Consider the following 27,046-nt stretch of genomic DNA (forward strand, 5'->3'; position numbering starts at 1 on the left):
TCTACCTATTTGAATAGAAAAGTTTTATTTCCAAAAACCTCTGTATTTATGCTTCAACAACATAAGAAAAACCAAGCAACTTAAGCAAAGTAAAAGTACATGAACAACATGAAACTTGTTCCCAGCAAAATTAAGAGTGCAGACAAGAGACTCTCTAGAACTTGCATGTCTAGAGCTGCATTAAATAAAAAATTGTCATTAAATATACTCAAGCAAATTACATAACAAAAAACCATATCTGTTTGGCCTGCCTTTATGTCTCTCACACATTGATTTCTACAGTCCCAGATCCTTCCAGCACAGTATCTACTGGCAGAGAGACTTTGACATAAGACTATATTTGCAAAAAACTTCTTTACAAGAAAGCATTGCTCACCAAAACCTCACCCTGCATTTTACTTCATGATCTGTAATTATCCAGTTCCTAGATTACCAACTCACGTAAGAAATTTCATGAGCAATTTAGAAGAAAGCTCACAAATCTATTTCTCAATTACTCTTCTGAAACACAGAAAATACAGAGATGTATTAGCAACACTGAACACTGAATTCCTGAACATGATGAGGAGAAAGTGGTTAGCAGGTTGGGCACCCAGGTGATAACTGTTTACACTGTTTCTGTAATAATACTTTAAAATATCAACCTACAATAGATAGAATTAATTAGGAAAATGATCCTGAAAATGAATGCACTATAAAAATTACAGAAAAATAAAAATGTGGTTCTTGCCAAGTGTAGGATTGTACTAATGTGCCAAGCTATTAGGTAATGTTGGAATGAACTTATACATTTATAGCTGAGCTCTCCAAGCTACCTCACAAATGTAATGCCCAATCCTAAGAATATTTTCATACTCAAAAAGTAATATTTATAGATCATGTAATTAAGAATATATGAAGAGTGAGTTTCCAACGTATTGATGATATAATAATATATGAGAAAACGACCAACAGAGTCGCACCATCTATGGTAAAGTATGGCCTACAAGGTCTTAAGAAGCTGACATTTGCACTTTTCTGCTTATTGGGAATCTCTCACAACTGCCACTGCTTTCCAGAGGTGATAGGCAGCAGTTTCCTGGCTCCCTGGGATGCATCCCACCCAGTCTCCTAGGCTTTTATAGCTCTAGGTTGCTTAAGCGGTCACTAAGTTCATCTCTCCCTGCTCTACTAAGTAGCTGTTCTCCCCGTCAAATTCTCTGCTGCTAGGCACACAGTGATAATCGCATGTAGTTGCATATTAAAGCTAAAGTTAATTTTAGGAAGAGAAGAAACAATATAAAGCCCAATAATAATGCTGAACGCAACATGACTTTTAAAAATTCAGTATAATTACACAAATCACTCCTTTGTTACTATTTCTACTTATAGGCAGAATAACATATACTGTGGTGACAGCTGGAAAGGAGGTGAAATCCTCTTCGTCTAACACTATGCAGGGAATGGAAATAATCATACCAGAGCAAGATTTATCAACAGAATAGCTTTTACTAAATCACTTGGTAGAGTATGAGGAAAAGGTATGCTTTCAGGTGAACATGGTTTAACTTCCTTATAGTAAAACAGAATTAATATACAGTGACACCAGTGGAAGGTGGATCAGACTATGGCATGGGGGGGGGGGGGCGCTAACAATTTTTTTAAATTTGCTTCTGTAAAAGGAAAATAATAATCTACAGGTAAAATTAACACTAAATATACTTCTAGACTACTTTTGTTATATTCATATGTTATTTTATTTGTCATCAGAAAAATAATGAATACCTACTTTGCACATTAATTGCAAAGGCAGTTAATTTACGCTAATCAGCCCGAGGTGAAGGGAGCACAAATTAACTTGATGCTCCCCCCACTTTGTTTCAACATAATTGTCCTCCTCTAAAGTTACCCCAGTGAATAATCTTACAATCTCCAACAACATTTCCATCACTCAAACTGCCTGTGACAAGGTGGGAGATAGCTTGGGTAGGAACGTACATGTTCAAATCACACCACCTGCACCAAAACAGTTATTTCCTTTGTTATTCTATTAAATAAAGACGTGCTCCTTGTCTTTTCTCTCTTCATTCCTGAAGAGGGAAGAGAGGGGTAAGGACACTATTTGATATTCTTTAGAGGGGTTGCTATGTTCAGCAACCAGTAGTTGCTTGATATAGTTGCTTTTGATGGTACCTGGCTAGGGATGCACTTGCTTGTCAACGTAAAATGGAGAGAGAGCAGCGGTGACAACAAGCACAGAAGATCATATGGTGCCTAAATCCCAATGAAACCCATGGCGATATAAAGGATAAACCCCAGAGGGGTTTAGTTGTGCAGATGCTTTTCCTGATTACATTCTTCCTGCACCTAAACATCTTTGAAACCTAGTCTTAATGATTATGAAGTCACAATCAAAAAAGGGTTTCACAGCCCAAGTTATGAACCTGGAGTCTCTCTACAGTGCCTGGAGAGAGTTAAGCACTTTGAACTGCGATTCACAGTAGCACTTTTCAATTATAATGCAAAACAACACTCTTTCTGTTGAATGCATTTTTTATTTTTTTTAATTAAACTGCGAACGGAGGCCGTGCTATGTGCTGAACTCAATTAAGTATGTTAGGATATGTGCAAAATATGCTTCTAAGCTGTGCCACTCAAAGTGGGGCTGGAATATCTACTCTGCGAGTATCAGACAGCTGTAAACAGGAACACATTACCTTCTGAACTTCATGCTATTAAATATATTTTGGAAAAGATAACTTTAGTCTCAGTATCTACATAACAATTGAAAATCTAAGGGCAATTCCAAAGGCAAAGAACAATTCAGTCTATAAGGAAGTGCAGATCAGGTGGTGGGGATAATTCCTCTGTTTATTAGCTCCATTATTCCACATTGAGAAGCATTTATTTGTGCATTTATTCTTTCACAGTAATTTTGAAAGCTCCCAGGTTCACCTCAATACAGAACACAAAAACTTCTGATAGCCTGAATAACCGGAGGACAGAAAAAATTTCCCCAAGCAGCTCTACTTACGAAACACTTAAAACACAAAGGTCCTTACACTTTCTTTCTCAGTATGCTTACTGCTAAAGTTTGAGTCCTGTAACGTTGAAAATCGAAATATATCATCAAAGTACATAGGTTTCAGCCTTTATGACCACATATCTGAAGAAACCATGACATCATGTTTTGTATTTTCCCATCTATTCCACAGCAACTGCCCTGGAAGCAGTTCACAGAACTAAAAAGTCACCAAAAAATGCCACTCAGTGCTAGAAATCCTAGAAATCGAGGCAGTCTTTATTCTAAACTGCTCTTCCTTGAATCATACGTACGTATAGGCTAAACTGATACGTATGTATAGGCCACTGGAAGGAGAGTAGCCAAATACATGCTATTTATTTGACTTATTTAGCATTTCCCTATATTGTTAAAGATATCCTAATATTGTCATGTTTGGGAACAGAGAGAACTGATTTGAAACAGCTTCAATATTTTTCAGACTGCACACCACCACTGCATTTCTAGGTATGAAAACATTAGCTGTTTTTAGAAAAAGTAATGGCACAACAAGCTGTTTAATGCTCATAACAGATCACTGGATACTAGTGAGATATTCATTAATCTTTTTCTAATTTGAATGGGAAAGCATTCTGTTTCAAGTATAGAACTAGAAAGATACACATTCGTTTTATTAGCAGTTGCTTTTAGAAGGCATTTTCTGATGTCACATAATGAAGCCAGTGATCCAAGAAAGCTATGAAAATCACAGGGTAAAAGGATTGAAAAGATGGTATTTATTTAGCCTCCTTTCAAGTTTTTCTGATAAAAATGCTGCCACTAATCAGCCATTCATAACAAATATTCATTAATTTTCCTCATTCTCAAAGCACTGAGAAATGGCAAGGGAGTATTTTTACTATATTTTACAGGTGTGGAAGTTGAAGTGTGCAGCAATAAAGTTGAATGATGAGGTCACCCAATTGACAAGTACTAAAACAGGAAAGAAAAGCTTTTTTAGCTCTTGCACCTGTGCTTCATCCATCTATACGTCTGTCTTTACAAAACGCCAGTCGCATAACATGCCTACGGCTTAGGTGTATCTTTAAGTGACAGAGATATATTCCCGACTACCTTGCTAGGTATAACAAATCCTTGCTTTTCTTTCCCTGGCTCTGTATTTCTGTAAAATAATTTATAAATCTGTTATAAAATTATAAATCTAGGAAACCTCAAAATTCCAATATTTGGCCCATGCAAAGTTACTTTGATGCACTACAGAAAAAGAGAAGGCCCCCACATGACCAAAACGGTATCAGCACTAACAAGTACTGTGGTCTGCCTTCTCCTAAACACACAGCTACAAAACTCAGCAATGAATCTGTCTGGGAAAGGTTTTGTTAAGAACTCCTCTGCCCTTTTGGTGAAGGTTTGAGCCCGATGGCAAGGTCGTACTATCCCAGCACTGACACAGCTGCTGCGAGCTGAGCCAGGACGCTCGGTTTCAATGACGCCGTGCACAGGCAGGTTTCTTTTCTGGGTGGGCAGAGTGGAAGAGGGGGGCTGTTTCCCTGACGGATGTCCCAGGTGTGTTTCCAGGTGGAGGATTCACTCCAAGGGCCTGAGACTTTGCGGCTAAACTGCCTTGGACTCACCCATCCTGAGATGCCTTCTTACCAAGATCCAGCTGCTTTTAGCACCCCAGGGTCCCAGTTTGGTTTTCAAGGACATGTGTTTAATGGAACATAAAAGACAAACGTAATTTCTACGGGTTCTCAAAACAATCCCTTTTGTATCAGTTGCTACAGTAAATATTCTGATCTATAGGAAATCATGTATGTCCCTATCTGAGTTTCCCCAGGAGCGCTGAACACTTTTGGGGTTAGGTTGAAGTCCAGGATTGTACCTCCTGTCCAGAGTTTCTCTTCTAAATCGTGGAGTTTCTCTACAGGGCAATCTTCATTTCTACTCCCAGTGCTCAGTGCCACTCTGTTTTACCCTGGCCTGACTTCCTGCCCTTTTCCCAGTCCCTCCTGGATCTGTCCCTATGATTTTTAGTACTAATATTTGGGTGCTTAGTTTCTTACCTGGACATTTATCCTTACCTGAGTCAGTCATCTTACTGTCTTAAAGCACTCCTTCTTGACTGGTTTAAGCAGCCTCAGCTATCTTGGTTTGAGAGATAAAAGATTCAATGCTTTCAGCTTGCTTTTGAGATTTGCCGTTTCAATTCAATATATGGTAATTGCATATCATTAAAAACAACTCATACTGCACATAGACAAATTCACTGCATTTTAAACACATAATGAATTTCAAAATTGATATAATGATTAAGAATACTCCCTCATTTCTGTCACAAAGCTGCTTATTTTTTTTTGCTTAAATCTATCATGACTGTAGCTAGAAATCCACTGATGGAAAATAAGTATTTTTATTTGATTAAGCATTTTTAAGCAGCACTGAGTTAGGGGAACACTGGCTTGAAGCACAAAATGAAAAATAAAATGACACAGTGGAAGGTAAATGGCACCAAACTTATTATTTAAAATATAATTAGACTTAAATCTTATAACAAATTATTTGTATGACTTTTTTTTTCTTTAAACCGTTTCATATATCTAAATACACACCACCATGCTATACATACAATTTTGCCTGTAGAGGTCAGGGTGCAGTCAGTCAACAAACTCTGCAGAGAGCACTGCCAAACATCCTAGTGGAAGTGGAATACAAGTATGATTGGGCCTTTGATTCATGCATGTACCTTATTTGGGAGACTGGTGTGCAATGTTAAAACCAGAATACAGGAGTTACATAGCAGATAAAGCAGAAATGGCACAACCTTCTAGGACATGCCTAGACCCAGCCGCAGCACAGGAAGGGCTCTCCACAGCATGTTTTCCAGGTTTCATGAAGTCCCCTTTCTGCTGTAAATGAATGAAGTAATATGGCTACAGGGAGATATCCAAAGTTTCATGAGACCTCCTGCTTAGGAAATTACATTTCATTGCCACAGATAAAATAAATTATGTATCTGCAGGAAATCAGATCAGCTAGTAAGAAATATCCGCTAGATAAAACTTCACTATCTTACCTTTCCTTCCTGATTTTATAGCATAATTCCCAGTAAAGTAGCTTCCAAGAACACCTAATCCTACAGAGAACCTGTAATCTGAAGGATAGTTTGCTTGACAATTACATTAGGAAATGGAGGAGGCAGAAAACAAGGGACTTCAATATCTCTTGAAGCCTGAGGATTAGCGCATACATCCATAGCGTTACTCTGTTTTAGCACTTCAATAGATGTGACTTGATGGTACAGGGTTTAAAAAGGTACTACTTACTTTCACAGAAAGGTAAACAAAATACGGAAACTATCACAGTGAGTTCAGTGATGTATACATAACACCATCAGAACTAGACTTAATGCCAACACTAACCACGCTAAGAGGACTACTGAACACCATAAAAGCTAATTTACCTTTCCTTCTCTTCCATAATTCACACTGGCTGGCATTACCCTGATTGCAACTTCCCAGAATCTGTTCCTTGAGGGTACTGGTACCAGGAGGCAGGTAAAAGCTTTTATTGTTAGAAAAAGCATTTGAGCAGTTCTCATTTTATTCATTCTGGATACAAAATAATACGGACTAATAAGTAGGCTGTATACTTCCCTCTTTCCCTCACCTTCCCTGTCCCAAAGAGAAGCATCATCTACCAGGCATTTGGCACTGACAGTAGCACAGCCACTACTCTTAACAGTGAAATACATTATCACCTCCAAAACTCCTAAGATCTCTACTTAGAAAAGGAAGTCTCTGCAATCTCCATCTTGAGGTTTTCTTGCTATTTCTATAAATCTATACTACATTGCACTGGCAAAAGCTTCCTATCAACAACTGTGAATTTCAAATTGCAAAGTAGGAACTCTATTTATCTGCAGTATCACAAGAGTAAAATAGAGTAATGGTAGGACACCAGGTATGAAAAAGCTAGGATGTCAGCTCTTCAAGAGCCAAGGGTGAGTGAAAGCTTACTCTTCGGTGATTTTTTAAGTTTGATTTTACGCAAAGTGGCCTAATCTTGCTCTTATTTTCTTTTAACCTAAAAAAAAAAGTAGGTTATATATGCTGATATGCATTTCAAGTGAGAGAAGATGAACAGATGGAAATTTGTGCCCCAGTGCTAGAGACCATTCTCCCCACCATAGGGGCATGAGGGTCTCCTCCTCACAGTCCTTTGGGTGTTTGGATAGACATGGGTGTAAGAACATCTCCAAACTGTCTGTGTGACTCTATCACACTGTATCACAACGTAGGACATCACTGAATAAACATGTAATTTAGATAGGACCATAGTTTTTTTCTAGCTAACGAGAGCTGCTTAAGAGAGTGAAAAAGATACCAAGGTTTAATACATTTATATTCCATGATTGCACTGCAATTCATTATATGACAGTAAGACAAAACTTTTGCATCTTCACAAACCTAGGAAAGCTACGGCTGTAGCCCTTCCATCTACCGTATTCTCTCTCAGCAGATCGAAAATGGCTAAATCACCTTTGTCATCCGTGGCACGCTGTTAATCCAAGCTCTCTAACCCAACACAGGCTGAGGAGAAAACATAACCTAGATGCCCCTGCTTATTACTAGCTGTCATTTGTTTAAGGTCTGTTAAGACTTTGTTACCTGATTTTACTGGGGTACTTTAGTGATAATGAGTAAAACAAACAAATCCAAGTAAAGAAAGCACAGAGAAATGAAGTTGTATGCCCTGGGAAGTGACAAGCTGACCATCCCGAGAGCACAATTCTGTATCGCCGACTGTCTAGATCACGGTGCCCAGTGATCTCAAAAACTGTCAATCAAAAAAAAACAGGGTCCAGGGAACAAACCATAAATTGCACGAATCTTTATGAATGTATGTGGTTTTTTCTCTAAAACTTACCCATGTCAGTTCATCTGCAACACCCCAGTTATTATTTCTGCTCCTGAAGCTTTCTTCACTTTTTTCTCCCTTGTTTTCCCTATCTCTCCTTTATTTTCTTTTCCAGATAATATTCTCCACATCCTCTTGACGTACCTTTGTCCCACCTCACCAAATCTGCTCCTTTTGCATTTTCATTTCTGTCTTCTTATCTGATTTCAAATTATTTTTACCACACTATATACAACCTGGCATTTCATATTTTATTTTTCACATCTGCCCACACTAATTCGAAGCATTATATCAATACCTTCTTTACTACAGTTAATGACATAGAAAGGAATTGGAGCTTCCGAAGTGATGCTTCAAATCTGAAGCAGCAATGGCCTAGCGGCACTAAAAACCATATATTTAAACTTGATAATAAAGAAGTTCATAATTGCAAAGTTCCTATTTTTATTAATCTCTTTTCCCCTGAAACATCTCTGCAAAGAAATAATGATAGAGTGAAGCACCCCTCATTAAGCCCCAGCACGTGTGAACATGGAGGTAAGCCAAAACAGAAGTAGGCAGCTTATTTGGCTTTCAGCAAGATATTTGGCATGTAAGATTATTAAGTGGTAATCTGCCTTTTATTTATTTGTTTGATCATTTCATTTATTCTTTGATCATTGGATTCAGGGCATTTAAATGGGAGAATAACGAGTCATAAGGAGTTATACGAAGTGCAATAAATGGTATGTTGTTCTAGGCCTAGGAATTATTAAACTGAGATCTAATACAAAGGTTTTTTTATTACTATTATGAAGGATACTAATGGTAATACCCCTATGGCTTTTAAGCTTTTTTACTTGTAGATGCTATTTTTTCCCAGAAGAAAACTGGATCTCTAAGGCAAATGTTTTAAGAAATTTCCTATGTGTATGATGAAACCATCTATATATGAGGATACTTTTCTTATTTACCTTTTGAAAACCTTCAGATGTAGTCCAAAAACTTCTACAGTCTGCAGATCGCTGGCTGAAAACCAGTGCAACAAAGCCAGAAACCACAGATCAGGTCCCGATTCAGGGCAAACTACTGTGAGCGGAACGTATTCATCTTTTTAGATACCTTTTGGATTCATTTTTAGATTTTTTTAGGTTTTCTATTGCCAACTATTTGCAGTCCAGCTCCAGCTACTTGACTTCAGATTTTCCCCCGCACCCCTACAATTCTAGGTATACTATTTGTCCGACGTTTCCACGTTGTTTGTTTCATGTTTCTGCCGTTACCTTCAAGGGGATAAATGCTGAACAGCTGCAGAGGTGCACTACCTCTTGTATGTGCAAGCAGGCAAGCTTGTTTTTCTGCCTATGATTCTACTACCTCTCTGCAGGCCACCCCAACGTATTTATCTTTCTGCAAGACAATGCTTGGCACTTAATATATTAAAGGACAATCCACGTCGCATTTGTTTAGTTGTGCTACTCAGAACATTACAATCCAGGAACATTTACTCCTTAATGTTCTAAATCGCTAGCAGAAGTTGATAGCAGAATTTCCTGGAGATTTTGACTGCAGCTGCTTCTCTGTCTTGCTTGATGTAGCTTGAGCTTATTATGCATTGCAGTCAGGGCTCGAGCCCCTTTATCTGTAAGGTTATTTGAAGTCAGATGCCTAAATTTATTAGTGAGCAACTTTTAAAGCAGCTGACATGGGAAGCAAAGAAAAAGAGTTGTCAATATATGCACCAGGGTTGCATTTCTCAGTGAGAGAAGTCTGTGCAGCCTACTGAAATCCCTGGCTGGCCTCACTTCAGCTGAGGGTACCTACCGCTTGTATAACTCGGGGCTATAGTTTGCAGGAGTCCAAAGGTCAGACTTCCTTTCTGTAAGGATGGAGCAGAACGCATACTGCCTACTGGGGTGGGATACGGTTATGAATTCAGACAGCCAAAATATAAGGCTGTTTGGTCCACAAGAGGTATGCGTGGCCTCCCTGACGACTTTTGCCCTGGAAGACCACTGTCTGGACTTCAGTCACTTGAACGTGCCTGTGCTGCTTTAGCACCGGACGGTGTTCCCTCTCCCAAAGGTGTTGCCTGAAATCTGACATCCACGTTGGAGCAGGGAAAAGAGATTCACCCAGAAAATGAAAAATTCAGTAATGTCTTATAGACTCCCGCAATCCTATTAACTAATGAGCTGGCTGGGGGGAAGAGACGTCCTAAACTCAATGCCATAACATGTATTCACGCCATACTTAAAATTATGTTAATGCCAGCACATGATTTTGCAAAGGAATGAGGAGAAGACCACACTGAAGACCAGTAAACTATGAGGGATGACTGGACGTGATTGCGAGCATCTGCAGTGAGACAGACCTCTGGATCTAATCTTTAAGGCCTGCCTTCTATTTTCTCTGAACAAAGCAAAACTGGTACATACAAACATGTTTTTCAAAAATTGTTAGTTTTACTTGTTTTATTGTTCCCTTAGAGCTCTATCTTTCAGTTGGACTTTTCCATTAGCTTTTATCCTGCCAAGCTTTAATTTGTGTTTTTGCAGTTTTTATTTTATTTCCACTCTGTAGTTCTGTCTTTGACTGCATTTTACTTCAGTTTTCTTGCAGTGTTCTTGATGTTTTAAGGAAAAAATGGCAGTAAAGTCTACTTTTAATAGCATATCAGAGGAACGAGTTGATAAAACGTATTAACAAAAATCTCAATGTATAAGCATATTAAACATATTAAACCTTAAAAAGATAATATTGTCTTTCCTAAAGAATCCAGGAGTGAAAAGTCTGCACATAAACCTGTCCCACAACTATGAATTTGTTGACTACACACACATATTTATTGGCAAATTATTATTAGTCACAGAGATTAATATAAACATAAATACTTTGCATTCAAAAATATTTTTTCTTTCTCAGAGAAGGGTCTAAAGGAAGCTCACGCTCTCTCGGGGAGATGGGCAACGGCTGCCAGCTCAGCTCTCCTGTTTGCAGGGTAACGCTACGGCGCTGACAAGCGGGAGTTCGCACTCCCCACGCTCCCTGGCAGCTGTGGCTCGCTGTGCCTGCCAGTAGGGCAACGTTACTCACAAAAAAGGAAGTAGAAAGACTGTAGAAATAATTTTCTGAAGTTCTGCTGGGTAGAAGACAACTATGGTTAAAAATACTGAACACTGAGTAACAGAATATATAATATATTTTCTTTGGAAAAACAGTACCAAAATGCAAGGGATTACCAGCAACCTGGAGGAGAGGATTAGCTATCCTAATGTTCAAAAGCCGTAACAGAAATAAGATATAGTGCGTAAGGGTGCAGATGAAAACCTGTATGTCCACGAGGATTTCAGAGGAAGCTGAACCAAGCTAATGGCTCAGGTGTAAGATAATTACACAGGTATAAGATAGGGAGCACCAGGCTCAGCAACAAACCTTCAGGCAAGTCTCTAAGGGATTGGGGGACACCAAGGCGAAGGTTAGGTTCCCGGTCCCCTCACTGCTCTTGGCAGCAGGTTCAGCTGGGGTGGGTCTTGCTGCCGCTCTGCATCCATCGCATCGCCTCGTGGCAGACACGTGCCCCCTCAGTTTTGCCAAGTTGCTTCCTGGTGTGATTGCTTTCACTTACTATTTAATTTTGTTGTTGTTTATCTTGGATCCTTTCACAGGTCTGGTTTAGCGCGTGACACTACAAACTACTGTATCTCTTGACTTCACTCAGGTGAGTAAAGTCCAAATGAGTGATAGCCCGAAAGGGCTGAAAGAACAAGTAAGAGCAGAGAAATGTAGCCAGAAGAGGGCAATAGGAACAACTGACCTCCTTTTACCAAAGGTAACATTTAATACAGAATCAGTCATATTTCAGAGTTAAAGGAAAGCTAAAGAAAACTAGCAAGCATCATACTAGCATGTTTACATAGGAGAAAAAAACTTTCCTATTTCACTTAGCATCGAAAAGGCCTGACTTTGCTTCCAAGGAAAATGTAGACCAAACGGAGACAATATAAATCACAACTACTAAAAGATCAGAAGTCTGGATGAAGGAGGCTGTGCGGGTGGTGGAATATACGGAGACATGTTGCAAGAAATGAGTTTTCTTAGATTAAAAGAAGCTATCCTGAAGTATTTAAAAGGTTACTATAAGAAGAAGGAAATAAACTCTTCTTCATGTCAGCTAGCAACACAGCAAGAAGTAGCAAGCTTAAGTAAAAGGCAAGGAACACTTAGGTTCATGGAATTTCTTCTCATATTTGAGAACCTTTATAAAAACCACCTTGAGGAAAGTTGCAGACCTAGTTTATTCTGCCTTCAAACAAGGTGATAGAAGAGATCTCAAGATCTGGCTCTAATCTCTACTCTTTTTCCTTGTAAACAGAAAAAGATCCAGCAGGTGTGCTATTAGTAATTTACTTAGCTCCACACTGTGAGCTACTTAACAATACAATCAAAGCTTAAATTACAAGGGCAAATTCCAAAATTCATATGCTATCAAGTAAAGATTCCTGTACAATCTAAACTTATCACCTGATATGGGCCATCTAAACTCTTTGATTACATCATTTATTATTGTTTCAGCAACCCTGCCTATGCATTGAGGAAGTGACTATTGCTTTCTTACATGTTGGGCAGCTTTGTGCCGTATGACAGAAATACCCTCTACCCTCATTCTGCTCTGAATAAATGGCTCTTCATTTCCTGATGGGCACTTTACCTGTGCTCTCACCACTGTCTCCTCCTGCTTCACAAATATTAATGAATTCTTCCTCATAAAAATCCTCACAAGCTTAAATGAAGTAATCTGCCTTTTTAACCACTGAATTTAAATGCAGAATTTCAAACCTATCCACTAATTACAACTGCTCAACTTAAAACATGTTAAGCCTCATAGGGCACAGCATTCATACTAAGATATTACACGCACCAAAGCTAGTTCCAAACCAATTGCAGTTGAACGCACTCAGAACTTCTGCACACGGAAACCCAGGTGGCTCCTGCTGGATGTTCACGTAGTGCAGAATACGCCATCAGGAATGACTGGTGGAACGTTTGCCTAACCTGGTTCACCAGCAACAGGCAGGAATGCTCTCCCTGAATCCTGGACAAAATTCAGCTCTCCTGAGTAGCATTTAATTTTCTTACCCAAGAAAAAATACCCTTTATACTACCCCTACCTCATTCACAACACACGTCCCCTAGAATGGAGGTAACAAATGGGAAAAGATCCCTTGAGCTTGATAGTTACTATGGTCTACAATGTTGAAGACAGTTGTGGTAAGAGAAATGAGTGTCTCTGCATGCATGTTCTATACATACATCATACATACACACACACACACACACACACAAAGTCACAAACACACATACACATTATATAAGTAAAAGAGAAGCCTAGTTTTCAACAGTTCTGAAAATTCTCAGCTGTTAAGCTAACTGGATATGAGCTGGAAGCATTCAAATCTTTCAAAATTCAGCTGCCAATATACTGAATGTTTAAATACGAATTTAGGTGCCAATACTAAGACCTCATTTTTGAAAATGTTACAATACATGTGAATTTTTGAAGTACAAATTACATATACTAAAGTACTGGAATAAAATATATTATCGTGTTCAGAGAACTCTATGTCAAACAATAAAAGAACAATTCAACAGGTAATGCATTAAAAAAAAAAAGAAATTTGAATTTTCAGAAGACGTTACACATTCATATCAGTAAACCGTGTCAAGCACTCACGAATACAAAGAGCTTGGCTTGCTTGAGCCAATCAATTTGTGTTCCAGTTTAAATATTTTGGTTAGAGATCTGATTTCCTGTTGAAATCAGTGTAATCCCTACTGGAAATGCAGTTTGCTTATTCTCCTCTTCTCACGCTCAGAAAATGAGCTGTGCCAGTTCACAGTACTATATGTTACCATTTTGCTGGCTAAGATTAGCCAAGAAGCGATTCTGTGCCTGAATCAGGCACAATTTTTGTGCCTGAAAAAGTCTATAAGCACAGCCTATTCTTGTATTTATTTTTAGTAGCTAAAAAAGGCAGTAAATTTCAAATAACCTACTATCAATATCATATTCTCCTTTAAAATCTACTAAATATAAATCCCTGAGTATTTTGGTTTGAGGTTTGTCGATGAGCTGTCAAATCCTAATGAATAATAATGATCTAAATCAAACTTAAGTAGAGTCAATGAGAGCGCTTCATTCTTCATAACCTTTTTCGAGGCCTGTCTACACTGCAACTTTGCATCTCCAATGAGCTAATTAACAATTGATTCAAGGTAAACACGTTTTCAAATGCCGGTCTGGACACTGTCCAAACACATCAATTCTCCAGTTTAGAAACACTAAGCCTGAGGGCAATCACAAGAGCCTCTCTTCTGTCTTGGAACAAATGTTGTGTGTGTGCTTGTGCGAGTGTGGTCTTGTCTCTGAAAATGAATTAACCCTCTCCAAATAACTGGTAATACCAACTTGAAAAAATAAACAAGCACTTGTTCACTTTCAGTTACTTCTGATGTATTTTTCAATACTGTAAAGTAGATGTGGTGATTAATTCTGCTCCCATTGAAGCTTCACATAGTTGTGTATTCTGACAGTTTTAGGCCCTTTAAACAACTTATTTAACAACCCATTAATAATGCAGTATCTAGTACCTTAGATGCACTCATCTTTAAAGAAAAGTTGCTCATCACCCACAACATCCCTAACCTCCTACACACGCTTTTATATTAGCTTTTTACCTCTGTTTAGCCAAATGCAGTCACAGTCCCTGCCATATTTCCCGTTCTTTTCCGCCTATCTTGGGGTCACATATGTCGGGTCAAACATCTCACTATTGTATCAGACTATAAATAACTAACAACTCTAAAAAGGCAAAACATTCACTATTTGATATAACATGTTGATGTCTACAGCAAAAAGAGAAGAGTCAGAGTTAGATCACTTTATGAATGCAAAAAGATACAACTTTTAAACTTACAATTTGATTGCAGTTTCTATTAAAAAAAAGGCATTTTAAAAAGGCAAGGATGTTGCTTCTGGAAGGGATCTAGCTCTTTTTACATTAGCACCGTTATTCTTTTGCAGATGTTCCACACCACATTTTTCATTTTGTTACAAAAATTCTCAGTAAACCTAGATTAAAATCTAGTTTATGCCTTTTTTTCCTTAAAAATCTCTGCAATCCCATCAAATGGGGAAACAAAACAATTAACTTTGTAATTTTTCAACTGCACCCTTTAAGTAGCTGCACTGAAATGTTAGTAATGTTATTCACATTTATTCTTCTAGCATGTCAGCCCCTGATATGATACGGTTACAGACCTCTGCACATGTACAGCCTCCTGCACAGAGGAAAGGTCAGACGAGACTAGATTACTGTCCTTGCCTGAAGCCCGCCCAGTGAAGTCCGACGAATCCCTAATGAAGGCGATTACGACCTCCACATGGATCATATGCTAATATTTCCTCAGCCTTGTAACTTCTTCCCATATCCATCAAAGTCTTTGCTGCTAATTAAAATGACTTCTTTCCTGTCCTTTCTTTCACAGGGAGAATAATTAACCACCTTTCTATTTAACCAACCTTTTAGAGAAAATAGTTAACGGCTCTTGTCAACCTCCTCTTTTCTAGATTAGACTACCACGGTTCCTACAATGATTTTGCACTTTTTTTTTTTTAACACCTTTTATTTTTATCTCCAGACTTCCTCCAGTTTTTCTTTATCTTGTATATATTTTATATGGTGACCAGAAGTGGTCACATTTCAGCTGAGGTGTCAGCAAGGCAGATTCACGCTGCCGAGCACAGCACCAAGGGCACCGACACAGAGGGAGCCGCAGGAAAACAGGACTCGGGAAAGCAATACGAAGAACTAAGGACACCCAGCAGGTCCCAACAGAGCAGCAGTTTCTATCAGGGTGATACCGTCATACCTCTCATACATTCACCAAAAGGGTGAAAATCTTTTTTTTCCCTCTGGGTGCCTCTTAATCCAGAACAAGAGCAATGCCAATGTTTCCATACTTCAAACCCCTCACACATCCAGGCAGTAATTTACTTCAACAAACAAGGAAATGAATGGCATGACATTAGCTTATTAAAACACTGTGTTTTACACTATTTTGTATTCCAGCAATATAGAGACAATATAAGAGCATAAGAAATGTGTGACCATCATCAGAAAAAAAGTTTTGGGGAATTTTATAATATCACAGTATAGTATCTGTGTTCAACAGGAAATATTTTTTGGACTACTTTCATTTTGTTCACATTATAAACAAATCCAAGTAGAACTTAAGAGTTCCTTAGTCTATAAATATAGAACACATACACTATATGTACAAGTCTTAAAAAAACCCTGATCTTAAACTATTATTCTTCAAGATATTTTTCTGTGCTTCCACTCATGCAGGGCTCTAATTCATATCAGAATCTATCTTAACATAAATGACCTTAGAGAAGCTGGTTAGATAATAAGGCAATCAGGTAATAAAAAAAAACTAAACGGAAAATTCAGATGGACATGAGCATAACGTACATGCATTACAGGGCCTTCAACTCCCACTTATATTCTCATTCAGAAGCAAAATGGCCTCAATTCTCTCTAGCTTCATTGCTTTCATCTTGGATGAAATCATCGACAGTGTGATTCCAATCATGTAGCTTTGGTCGGGACATTTCAGGTGTTAAAGAAAAAAAAAAAAACACAGGACTTTTGCACTAGCCAGAGAAAACTACCTATCTTGCATCTCCTCCACAAATAACAAAATGGCTTAACTTTGCAGCTGTACTTCATGCTAATTTTAATAAAAGGTGAGTACATTGATCAGACATTGAATTAGGTAAGGATTGCAGGACAGGGATCTGGAGGGAGAAGGAGCAGTAACTGCGCTGACTGCAGAGAGTTTCCAGCTGAAGTGCGAGGACATGTGCTGCATCAGCTGTGATCTGCCCCAGGCAATCAGCCTCATGGTGTTTTATTAGCATTGCTACTGTTCATGTGTTCAGCTCCGTTTGTTGAGACAGTTCAAACAGTTATTAACAAGAAGCACCACAGACACCCCATGAAAAAGCAAGCCTGTTTTGTGTAACCACTGTACTCGGATGACAGCTAAGCTATTAGACCCAAGTCCAGAGAGCCTGATGAAGTGGGGGAGGCACAACGCTGCATTCAAGGTCTTCTGCACCAACTGGCTGACAGGCAATTTCTGATAAGTGAAAATACTTATCTTTTACTGACTTAAAAGCTGACTATTGTATTTTCTGCAAATTTAATACCTTTAGTTTGTTTGTGATTTCATTGGTGTTTTTTGAAAAGCTCATCCATCGAAGCGTTGTAGCTCTTTCAACTGTAATTTTTCCATAATTATTTACACTGCTCAAATACTCCCTCTGCTAGTAGCAACGTACTTACAAAACCATTACTATGCACATGCTGCAAAAGAGAAAAGCTTACCCAAGTTCATGTTGCAACAGATGTATCATCAGCAACTAGCTAGCTTTTTACTCTCCAGACGGTAGCTCTGATTATTAGATGATACCATCACCCAGAAGAACATCAGTAAGATATTCTACTAACGCTGCCAGTAGTCAGTTTGCCAACTGCTTTACAGAGTTTTACAATTACTGGAAAAAAAAAGTTCTTTCTAACTCACAGATTATCATCGTTACTATTATCTGCTTCTCTTTAAAAGTAATTTGGTTTGGGTACCTCTTCAAATATATACAAAAGATTGGAATTTAATTGTAGCCACCAATTATCTATTGTCAATGGTATTTGATTAACGGAAAAGTATGCACAATAGAAGATGCGAACATGTAATTATTTGAAAATATGTATGCACTAAAGCTGTGCAAGTTTATTCTGTTTTTGTCTTGATGATACAAATCACTTTGATCCAGCTACTTTCCAGCTACTTAACCTAAACTTGTTAATGAGTTCCCTTTTAATCTAAAGTTAGGTAAAGTGCTTGATATTTTGATTTCTTCCATTTATCAGTGACTATGAACACTTTTCAGCAGCCTTAGATGGGTTTCATATTGGTTTGTGTCTTTTTATGTTCATAAATCCAAATATTTGAGTTACTTGAAGAACATTATTTTTTCTTTCTATTCTGTTTGCATTTGCATGCAAAGTGATATCATGCTATTTCAAGAAAGACAGAAGATGAAGTTATCCCTTGTTTTTTTTTTTTTTTGGGTCATTAATAGAGCAGCAGCAAGCAAGGTTTCCTAGTAAGCAGATCTGTGCCACTACAAAAGAAACAAAGTTTCAAAGGATATTAGGTCCACAGGGAAACGTAAAGGTGCCAAATATAAATAAATCAGTGCCGCGTTTTAGTTAGCAACAAACAGATTTTAAAACAGAATACCACAGAAATGGAATTAGAGCTTTCAGAAAACTTGAAAACACGCAAAAATATTTTCTCCTAAATGTTTAACAACCTAACCTTTTGAGCTAAATAGATGGCAGCAAAAGTAAACATAATTTTCTAAGGGGGTTTTTGCCTGATTAAATATCTCTTTCCTACTGAGTTGTTTTGGCTCCCTTATCTATGACTTCCAACTGTTCACAGCCTGAAAGAGGGGTGTGTGGGGAGAGGATCAACAAAAGCTTAAATCTTAATTAAAACTTTCAGCTTGTCATGAGTTATCAAAAAGAATTTTTTTAAAGGGGATTCCTTTACAGGTCACCTTTAAAACTTTCTGAAAGTTACTATGTCTTACTTGTATCTTATACATAGCCCTTTGAAACTGCTTTGTGACAAAAAAAGGAACTGAGCGCTTTTAATAATGGCATGTTATTAAAATACTAATGATTTTGCTGTTTAAAAGTGAGCTTTAATGACTATAACACTCCTCTTTGATCAGTAGAAAATGGTGACTTATCTGAATTAAAAAAAGGAAACGTTTTACATCTCCGAGATCTGTCTCAAGCTTTGTGCCTGTTCTAAAAGCTCGGAGACAAGAGAACAAGAGGATAAAAAGAGACAGCAGACACTAAATGTAGATGCTTGATATTTATCCTGAAAGACTCCTCTGTTTAAACAACAATGAAACAAATAAAAAAATATATATATATGTACTGGTCTGACCTCACCTACTTTTTCAATTTCTGCTCTTTCCTTCCCAGTAAGAAACTTGATTTCATCATCAATAACAAATTCCAGGACTTTCTTTCCCCTCTTCGTCATCTGTGAAATCAGTCACTCCAATCTCACCGTCACTTGTCGCACGGTCGGGGAATGCTGCCAGGTCAAGTCCGAGGGTTTTTCTTTCTTTCTGTTCCACCGAGCGAAGCTTTGCCCCGGCCGGGCGCAGCCAGCAGCTGACTCCCGGGAAGCGGCGTGAGCCAGGCGAGCGGGCCCCGCCGAAGCTTGCACGTTTGCACCCTCCGTCACTACTCACGTCTAACCGAGAACAGGGTCGAACGCAAGCACTTCTAACCCCCCCCCAAAATTGGGGGTGGCGTGCAGGGGGTTAACATACACATTCTTTTAATATTCTCACAGAGATCCTAGGCTCAAGCGTGCAGCTCAGCCGACCTGCGCCGGCTGCCTCTCCCGCGCAGCGCCACAGCGCCTGCTCCTGCAGCCCACCGCCCCGCGCTACAGCTGTTATGCCTCAGCTGATTTTTTTTGTTATCCGTTCATTCACCTTACAGCATGCTTAACTCGAGGCAAAGAAAACACAAATGTGAGCAATATCCACGACATCTAAAAGATTGTGCATTTACATTTTTGTCTGAAGGTACAGGTACAGAACAGAAAAACGACGAGATTGCTTCCAGAGAAGGTGATACGGGAAGGTCTCCCTCTCCTGCTCCTCATCAGCTGACTTGCTCTTTTCTGGCTGTTTCGGGAGACAGGGTTTCATGGTTAGGCTCTGGCTCTGCCTGTCCAGAGGCTCCCCCAAAGAATTCACCATGAGAGTTTCTCTTAGCTCCCTTTTCAGATCCTGCCAAGTAAGATAGCTCTTTCAGGCTTGAAAGTCTTCTCATGTGGCCAAACAGGTTTAATTGCCAGCCCCAAACTCATTCCATTTACAGCTTCACAGGGAAAAAAAAACCTCTCTACCTTCTTAAAAGTTGTTTCCCTTCCTTGGCTCGCTCTCTCTATTACGCTAGGCACTATCTCCCGTACAGAGCTCTCCAGCAAGTACAACTTTGATTTAATGACGTGTAAAACCTCTATCATTCCCTTGGCACTGTTAGTGTGAACTGTTCAATGGACCTTACATTACATTTAAGTCTGTCCAATAAACGTAAACATCTCAAGAGGATAATCATACACAGCTGGATTAAGAATATATGCAACAGCAGTTAATCACTCTGGATGATAACCAGGTTCACATGACTGAACTCCAACTTCTTCCTTTTAGGCATACTAGAAGCATTTCAGAGTGAAATAAATTTACAAATAAAAAGAAAAACATTAAAAAGGCTGACACAACTGTTACTTAGGATTTTTACTCCCGGATACGATTTACCAGTTTAAGGGTGCATCTCGACTTCGTCCTTATACAGAATGCCGACTTTCAAAATGACGTCTCACCCTTTGCTTTCTTCTATTTCCTGGCTTTTGAATTGATGCAAATTTTCCAACCGTACTTCAAGAACTTCCTTATGTGTTTATTAATTGAATTTTTTTATATACTGTGGCTTTGATTTTAGCCACAGTAAAATCTGTGCTTAGAATCGCAGAGAAAGTTAATGGATTAGTCTTTTTTAATTTTTTCTTCAGAGCAAATTCCTCTGATGAGGAAAGGGAAAACTTAGGCTATTAATTTTTTCCTTGTTTCCCTTCTTCACCTTTGTGGTTGGAGAAGATATCACCTGACTGCTATTACAGACTTACAAACCTCATAACAAAGTTTTTTTGCTCTTGTGCAGTATTTTGGCTGTTTGCATACTAGCATTACCAAGAGACTGTACATAACACATTAATAGATGTTGTTATTTTAACAGTTGTCCTACCACAGTCTCTTCCTGTATGTACTTACAAGTGTTGTGTGAAAGACATATGCAAAGCTGTCCTTTTTAACAGAAGGAAAAAGATGATTAAAAGATTTATTCAAATATTTATATGACACACACTGTTGCAGTATTAAAATATTTGCTAGCTCTTTTTAGAAATCTCTTTAGCAGTGAGTCTTTTCTCCCCACTGCTACTAATATAACTTTTAAATGACCGTTACAGGCTGCCATTTCAATGACTTCAGCCTCTAATTGGTCATCCTGTGCAATTCTCTCCCTCCTCCTCTTCCCTCCCTTCTCTCCCTCCGATATGCCTTTCCTTTAGAGTGATTCATGTAAGAGGTGTCTAACTCCTTTCTTCACTCCCAGTGCTTTTCTACGCTCCGCGCTACCCTCCCACATGCCAGCTCTCCTCCGTGCAGCCTCTTGTAATCTGGCCGTGCATGCTCTTTCTGTAGGCACCTCCTTACGCTTGGAGCAGTTTTGTAAGTGCGTACTAGATCAATACCCTTTGCATTTAAAATGCTCTCCTTAAAATCCCTGTTTTTCCTTAAGTATGCAATGCCTATATGCAATAGAAAATTATGATCAGCATCGCAAAGTGCATCAGAGCCACGGTTTCGAGTCACACAGTACTGCAACCAGGAGTAGCCCTGAGCTACTGACAGGCTCATGGCTTTCTGCTATTCCCGCCTTTCCCATTTCCTGGTATTCTTGAAGAAATTAGAAATAGATCCCAGTAGAAATTAAGTAATCTAAATATATATCACTTCTTATATAGTAGATATATAAGCAGTAAGAACAGGACCACAGTTTTAAAGTGCTAACGTCAGAAGTGAAGTCTCATGAATATGCAAGCTTATTGCCAGAAAGAATGAGCTAGAATCCTTTAAAAAGTACATCATTCTCCACTAGTACAACAGACCTACACTGAAGACCGCAGGTAGAAATGAAATCACTCTAACGCAACTCGTATTTATTTCATGTGACACTCATCATCATCATCATCCATTTTACACCAATTTGAAGGACCAAAAGATGAAAGACGGCAGGAGAGTAATAGCTTCTGTTTCTTGACCACTGAAGAAAAGAAGTCTTATATTACAGTTTATCAAAACTATGAACTGAAGACATGAGGAGCTAAACGTCTCACTCTAAAGGCATTTGATAGATAATATTTTATTATAAAATAATTTGTTCTCCCTCTGTGTTTCTGACTGCTACTTTATTTTCCACTAGCACTGTTCTAACTTTTTCTTCAGTATATGCTTCACTGACAAGTTTGAACACTAAAGTCCACACAGTAATCTGTGGATACATGACTTTTTCCTTCGGTAACGACCTCCCTTACCCAGCTCCAATAGTTATACTGTATTACTCTTAACTCCAAACTCGTTGACACAGCAGATGAATACTAGTGCTGCAAAACCTGTAAGTGGTTAAATAATTAATTTGCCTGGGTTTTTTTTTTTGCCCTTTTTCTGAAATTTTCAGATGCATTTCCAGTAGATATGGGCTGGAGTAAAAGAACACAGCTCAGACTGATAAAATTGCTAAAATCCTAAATCAAAATAATGGGAGCTTAGATTAGAAACAAAACAAATAAGTTTGTTCAAGGGCTTTTTGTATAGTAGAAAGTTTCTTCTCTTAGTTTTAAGTTCAGTTTGTATTATGTATGTTTAGATTATTAAGTTCTCATTCAAGTTCAATTCTAAGTGCATAGGAGAAATATATAAAACCATCACCACTAGATATAATAACACTTACATGCACTGATATGTAAAATTATTCACACTCACAAAAACTATCTTCAACAAAGCAAGAGGAACCATTTTGGCTTAAGAAATTTCCTGCCTAGGCTTCATATGTTCTATTGGGAAATCAAGAATTCTGGATCATCTTACAACAACTATGTGCATGACACTACAGATGTAAACATGTAAAAATATCAGGCCTTGATCCTATATCACTACAGGTAAGCTTGTCACAGGCAAAATTGCTTACAATCAAGCTCCGAATTCCTTAACATAGCAAATGGTCTTCGCTGTGCAAGGGTACTTGCAGCTTTTAGAACGCTCTCATGAACACAGTATTGCAGCAATACCTGTTACAGGAACGGATACATTCAAACGTAATTGGATAATTTCTTACAGGAATCCCTATAAAATTTCTCAAAACGTGCTTGGTTTCATATTTCAATTAAAAAACACCACGATTTATAAAGACTTGTTTACTGTGCACAAATATAACTATCTTAAGAAACTCTTACACTTTTATGTAACCTGCTCATTTGGTGTACAGCCTGCAACAAATTTTTGTATATTGACATTTTTGTGTTTCTTTAAATAAAATAAAACCAGCAAGTTACCTAGAATAGAATACCATGTTAATATTTTGACATAGAATTATGTCTTAGTGAGTATCAGCATGAAAGAGTAAAAGGAAAGCAAAAAAGAGAAAAAATGGAGGAAAATACTTTTAAAGTAATAATAAACTGTCTTACATGCCACTGAAAAGGGCAGCTATCTAAATAAGAATGGCTTGTGGCAAGTGGATAACAAACAGAAGGAAAATCAGTCTTCCCTGTAGAATCAAAGCGTTGGCTACAACTCTTACATCCCTGAAAGATAAGATTATCTGATGACAAGCTTAGAACTCATCGAGTAAATCCAGCAAAGAATGAACAAGTAAATGTATGGAAAAGGCTGCTGTTGGCAAACGTGAGAGCATCAAACTCTTTCAGATCAGAACTTTCAAAAAAATCCATTTATACATGATTTTTTATGTGCTTCTTTTAAAACGACACTGCAGTCAGATCGAGGCAAGTTTACCATCTGCTGCAGATAGAAACACAGCTATATTCAAGAATCACATTACACAACTTCTTTATAAGCTTTACATGCAAGCTGTTCTTGACAGAATTAAAATTGTCGTGATAATGCATCTTAATATTCAATCAGACTTTAAATAAAGAGTGACGAAAGTCCACATACGGATGACAGGCTGCTCCACAGTAAACACTATTGTATTTATTGAGAAGGGGCTTATGTCAGTTTAGGATATATTTCACCAGACATTTGAGTCTTAACTACTTATAGACGAATAAAACAAGGCTAAAAACCCTGTTCCAAAATCCACACTGAAATTTACACTTTTTAAATTAACTCGATCATTCCTGTTTAGTTATGCTTTTACTTCCTCATTTACTTCAAAACTTTCCCCAGCTGGTGGCTGCTGTAAAATGGAAGATTTTTATTAGCCTGTATTTTAAGCAAGGCTTAATTCCCAGCTGATGCTGAGCGTATATATGGAAGAGACAAAGCAAATACAATGCATTCGTATCATTTTAGATGACCCTCTAAAGTAGAGCACAAAGTCTTTATTTGTGTGTGTAACTAAACTCAGTGGAGGCACTTCCAATATTCCTGATACCGAGGGGTTACAATATAAAAGAATAAAAAGTTCCTTTTCCACATATTCTAGTTAGAAACACAATTTACAGGAAAATAGAGGCAAAAAATATTGTGACAAGGTAGAGATAAAATTGTTTTTTCATTTCTAATTCCATTTTGAAAAGTTACATGGCACGTATTGTAACTAATATAATTATATTAACTGCTTGCTACAAACGCATTACACGGTACTGTTTTGTTACAGCTACTATATAAAAGCTCAATATAAAAGTGAAAATATAGTTTTTAAAACACCTGAATGAAAGAGATACACTATGTGCAGTCACTGGAGTGTGTAAATGGCACTGGATTAGCTAATAACAAAATAGGTGTTACATCAATTGGTGGTCTGAAAGTGAAAAGCCATAAAAACAAATGTAAAGATTATTATGGGATGTTTCGGCAGACGAGCATGCATCACATAGAAGTAAAAAATGTTTTTTTAATAACCTTACCCTGATGTTGGATCAACAGCTATTGCCTTAGGGTTACTAAGCTCGAGCTCGATCAGGGTAACGCACACCGTCCCGTTGTGACTGCAAACAAAGATCCTGTCGCTGACGGGGTCCACAAAGTACAAATTTCCAGTGAGCCAGTCGATTGCTATTTGCTGCACATCTATCAAAATAAAAAAAAGGCTCAGAAGTGAAATTACAAAACAAATAACCAAACTTGTAGCTGCTTCACTGAACAGATGCTGTACTCAATTACAGAACTCACACTTCTTAAAGAAGATGAGAATGTATACAAGGGTATAAAGTATATAATGTCATGCAATTCTCTAGTCAAATACTGGTACATGATTTAGTCACTGTTTTGAGAGAATTGTTTCTTTGTAAGTATGAAAGTCCTGGTACAACTTCAAGGACATGAAAAGACACACATGAGTTTGTAGCTTGGTAAAATATTTTAAATTTTGCCCTCATGGAAGTTTTCTGCAGTCTGCTCCGAAGCAGCGTCACTGAAGGATGCTGCGCCTATGAAGCAGGGGATGAGAAACGCGACTGAGGCTGGGTTACGTTAGCAGAGCCCACCTGCCTTGCACAAGGCAGCCTCAAGAAGTTACAGGAGTTTCCCAAGCTAGTTTTCCAGGATGTCTCACACAATGGAGATGGCACACTGATAATGCATGTAACAGTTTACTTATATTTATTTAATTATATATATTATATATATATCTAAAATGGACAAAAGCCAAATTGTAAATACTTCACAGAAATTCAAAAAACCTGTGTGCAGCTACATATGTCTAAAACCACTGTAACAGTAGACATGTGAGTGCCACATTCATTCTCATTTAAATTGTTCTGTAGCTCTGAAAAATCCAAATGCTGCCAGATTTCTGATTCGACTGCCAAAATTAGTTGCATCAAAGTCACCTGTCCACGTGGTACTTACTTATCCAGGGAAGTTTCATGACAATGAAACCAGTTTTCCTTCTCATGAAGCTACAGGAGAAGAGAGCAGCTTCACAGTTACCCAACACAACTAGTACTTCATTTTAAAACCGTAACTGCGTAAGTTTGTGGTTTTTGGAGGGGGGGGCGGGGAGGAGCCAAGAATAATTTTTGTACTTGTATCCTAAATCCTGCATTTTTCTTGTAATTTAGTCTACCTATTTTATGACTAGTCTTACTGTTACAGCAAGCAGAAGTGTAAAGAAGCGTTTCTTAAAGGAAGAACAAAACTTTATCAGTGTCATTGAATTAAAATCCCTTTACTTCCTATTCTTGCTGACTACTGCATTGACATCATCCTGTAACATAACATAGAATTAGTTAATCTTACATCAATAACTACTGTTAAATTATCTTCTTCTAAATAGAATGCTAAGTACTTCTATGTTATATTTTTTAAAACTTCTATTTTAAACATATACATACTCTATATTACTATGGTTTCAAAATACTGTTACAATTCTTTCATATTGACATAAGCCAGATGTGACAAGATATCTTTTCACACAGAAACTTTTTTTTTAGCATTCGGTTTTCTGTATTTCTATCGTCCTTCCAAGGGTGAGCTTTTAGGAGTTGTTCTTCCCCACTCCCAGAAGAAGCTGTCGCTGCCATCACATACGCGCTGTATTAGAGCATATAAAGTCAACTTGATTTAGAAAGAAACTGAAAGCATTAAGTTTGTGACAATAAACGAGGTTCATTTGATAAAATGCTTAAAGCCAACATGGAGATGCATGTGTTGTCCTTCAAAGGGCAGACAACATAAACAAGATTTACTCAATAAAATATCAGGAATAAATAGCAGCTCTATTCCATCATAGCCATCCCATTACACAGTTCATTGCTGTCTCTTCCATCTCAGATTTGTCTCCTTCTGCTATTCATTTTCCTTTTAATTCAAAGTGAATATTATGCCTCTTCCCTTCTGATAGCTACTATTACAAAGATATGCTGAGCCAGAATAAAGGAATGCTCCATTTAGTCCGGTATCCTACCTCCAGAGGAGGCCAATGTCACAAGCACTGAGACATACCCAATCCCTGCAGTAGTTTAGACAACGGGGGGGGAAAAGGATTTTTTCCCCTTGTCCAAACAAAATACAGGACATGCTCTTAAAAATATCAAAAATCACATGATCTCCCACTATGCAAAGAGTGTATCTCTCGAAAATAAACCTTCTGGGGCAGTACCTCGTTGTCACCCAGTAATTAACCTGGACATTCGATGCACATTAGCATTTTCACTTGACAGTTACAAACC

General features: G+C 38.0%; 1 protein-coding gene across 2 annotated transcripts in view; it reads right to left on the bottom strand.

Moving 5' to 3' along the window:
* The window catches only part of LRP1B (LDL receptor related protein 1B), a 741,350-nt gene that overhangs the window by 310,521 nt on the left and 403,783 nt on the right, over positions 1-27,046 (bottom strand). For both annotated transcript variants that reach the window (XM_068949290.1, XM_068949291.1), the window contains one exon: positions 24,782-24,944. In XM_068949290.1, the coding sequence (XP_068805391.1) occupies positions 24,782-24,944 (163 nt within the window). The remainder of the gene's footprint in view (positions 1-24,781; positions 24,945-27,046) is intronic.

This window comes from Struthio camelus, chromosome 6 (genome assembly GCF_040807025.1).
Source record: "Struthio camelus isolate bStrCam1 chromosome 6, bStrCam1.hap1, whole genome shotgun sequence".
In the NCBI taxonomy this organism is placed as follows: Eukaryota; Metazoa; Chordata; class Aves; order Struthioniformes; family Struthionidae; genus Struthio; species Struthio camelus.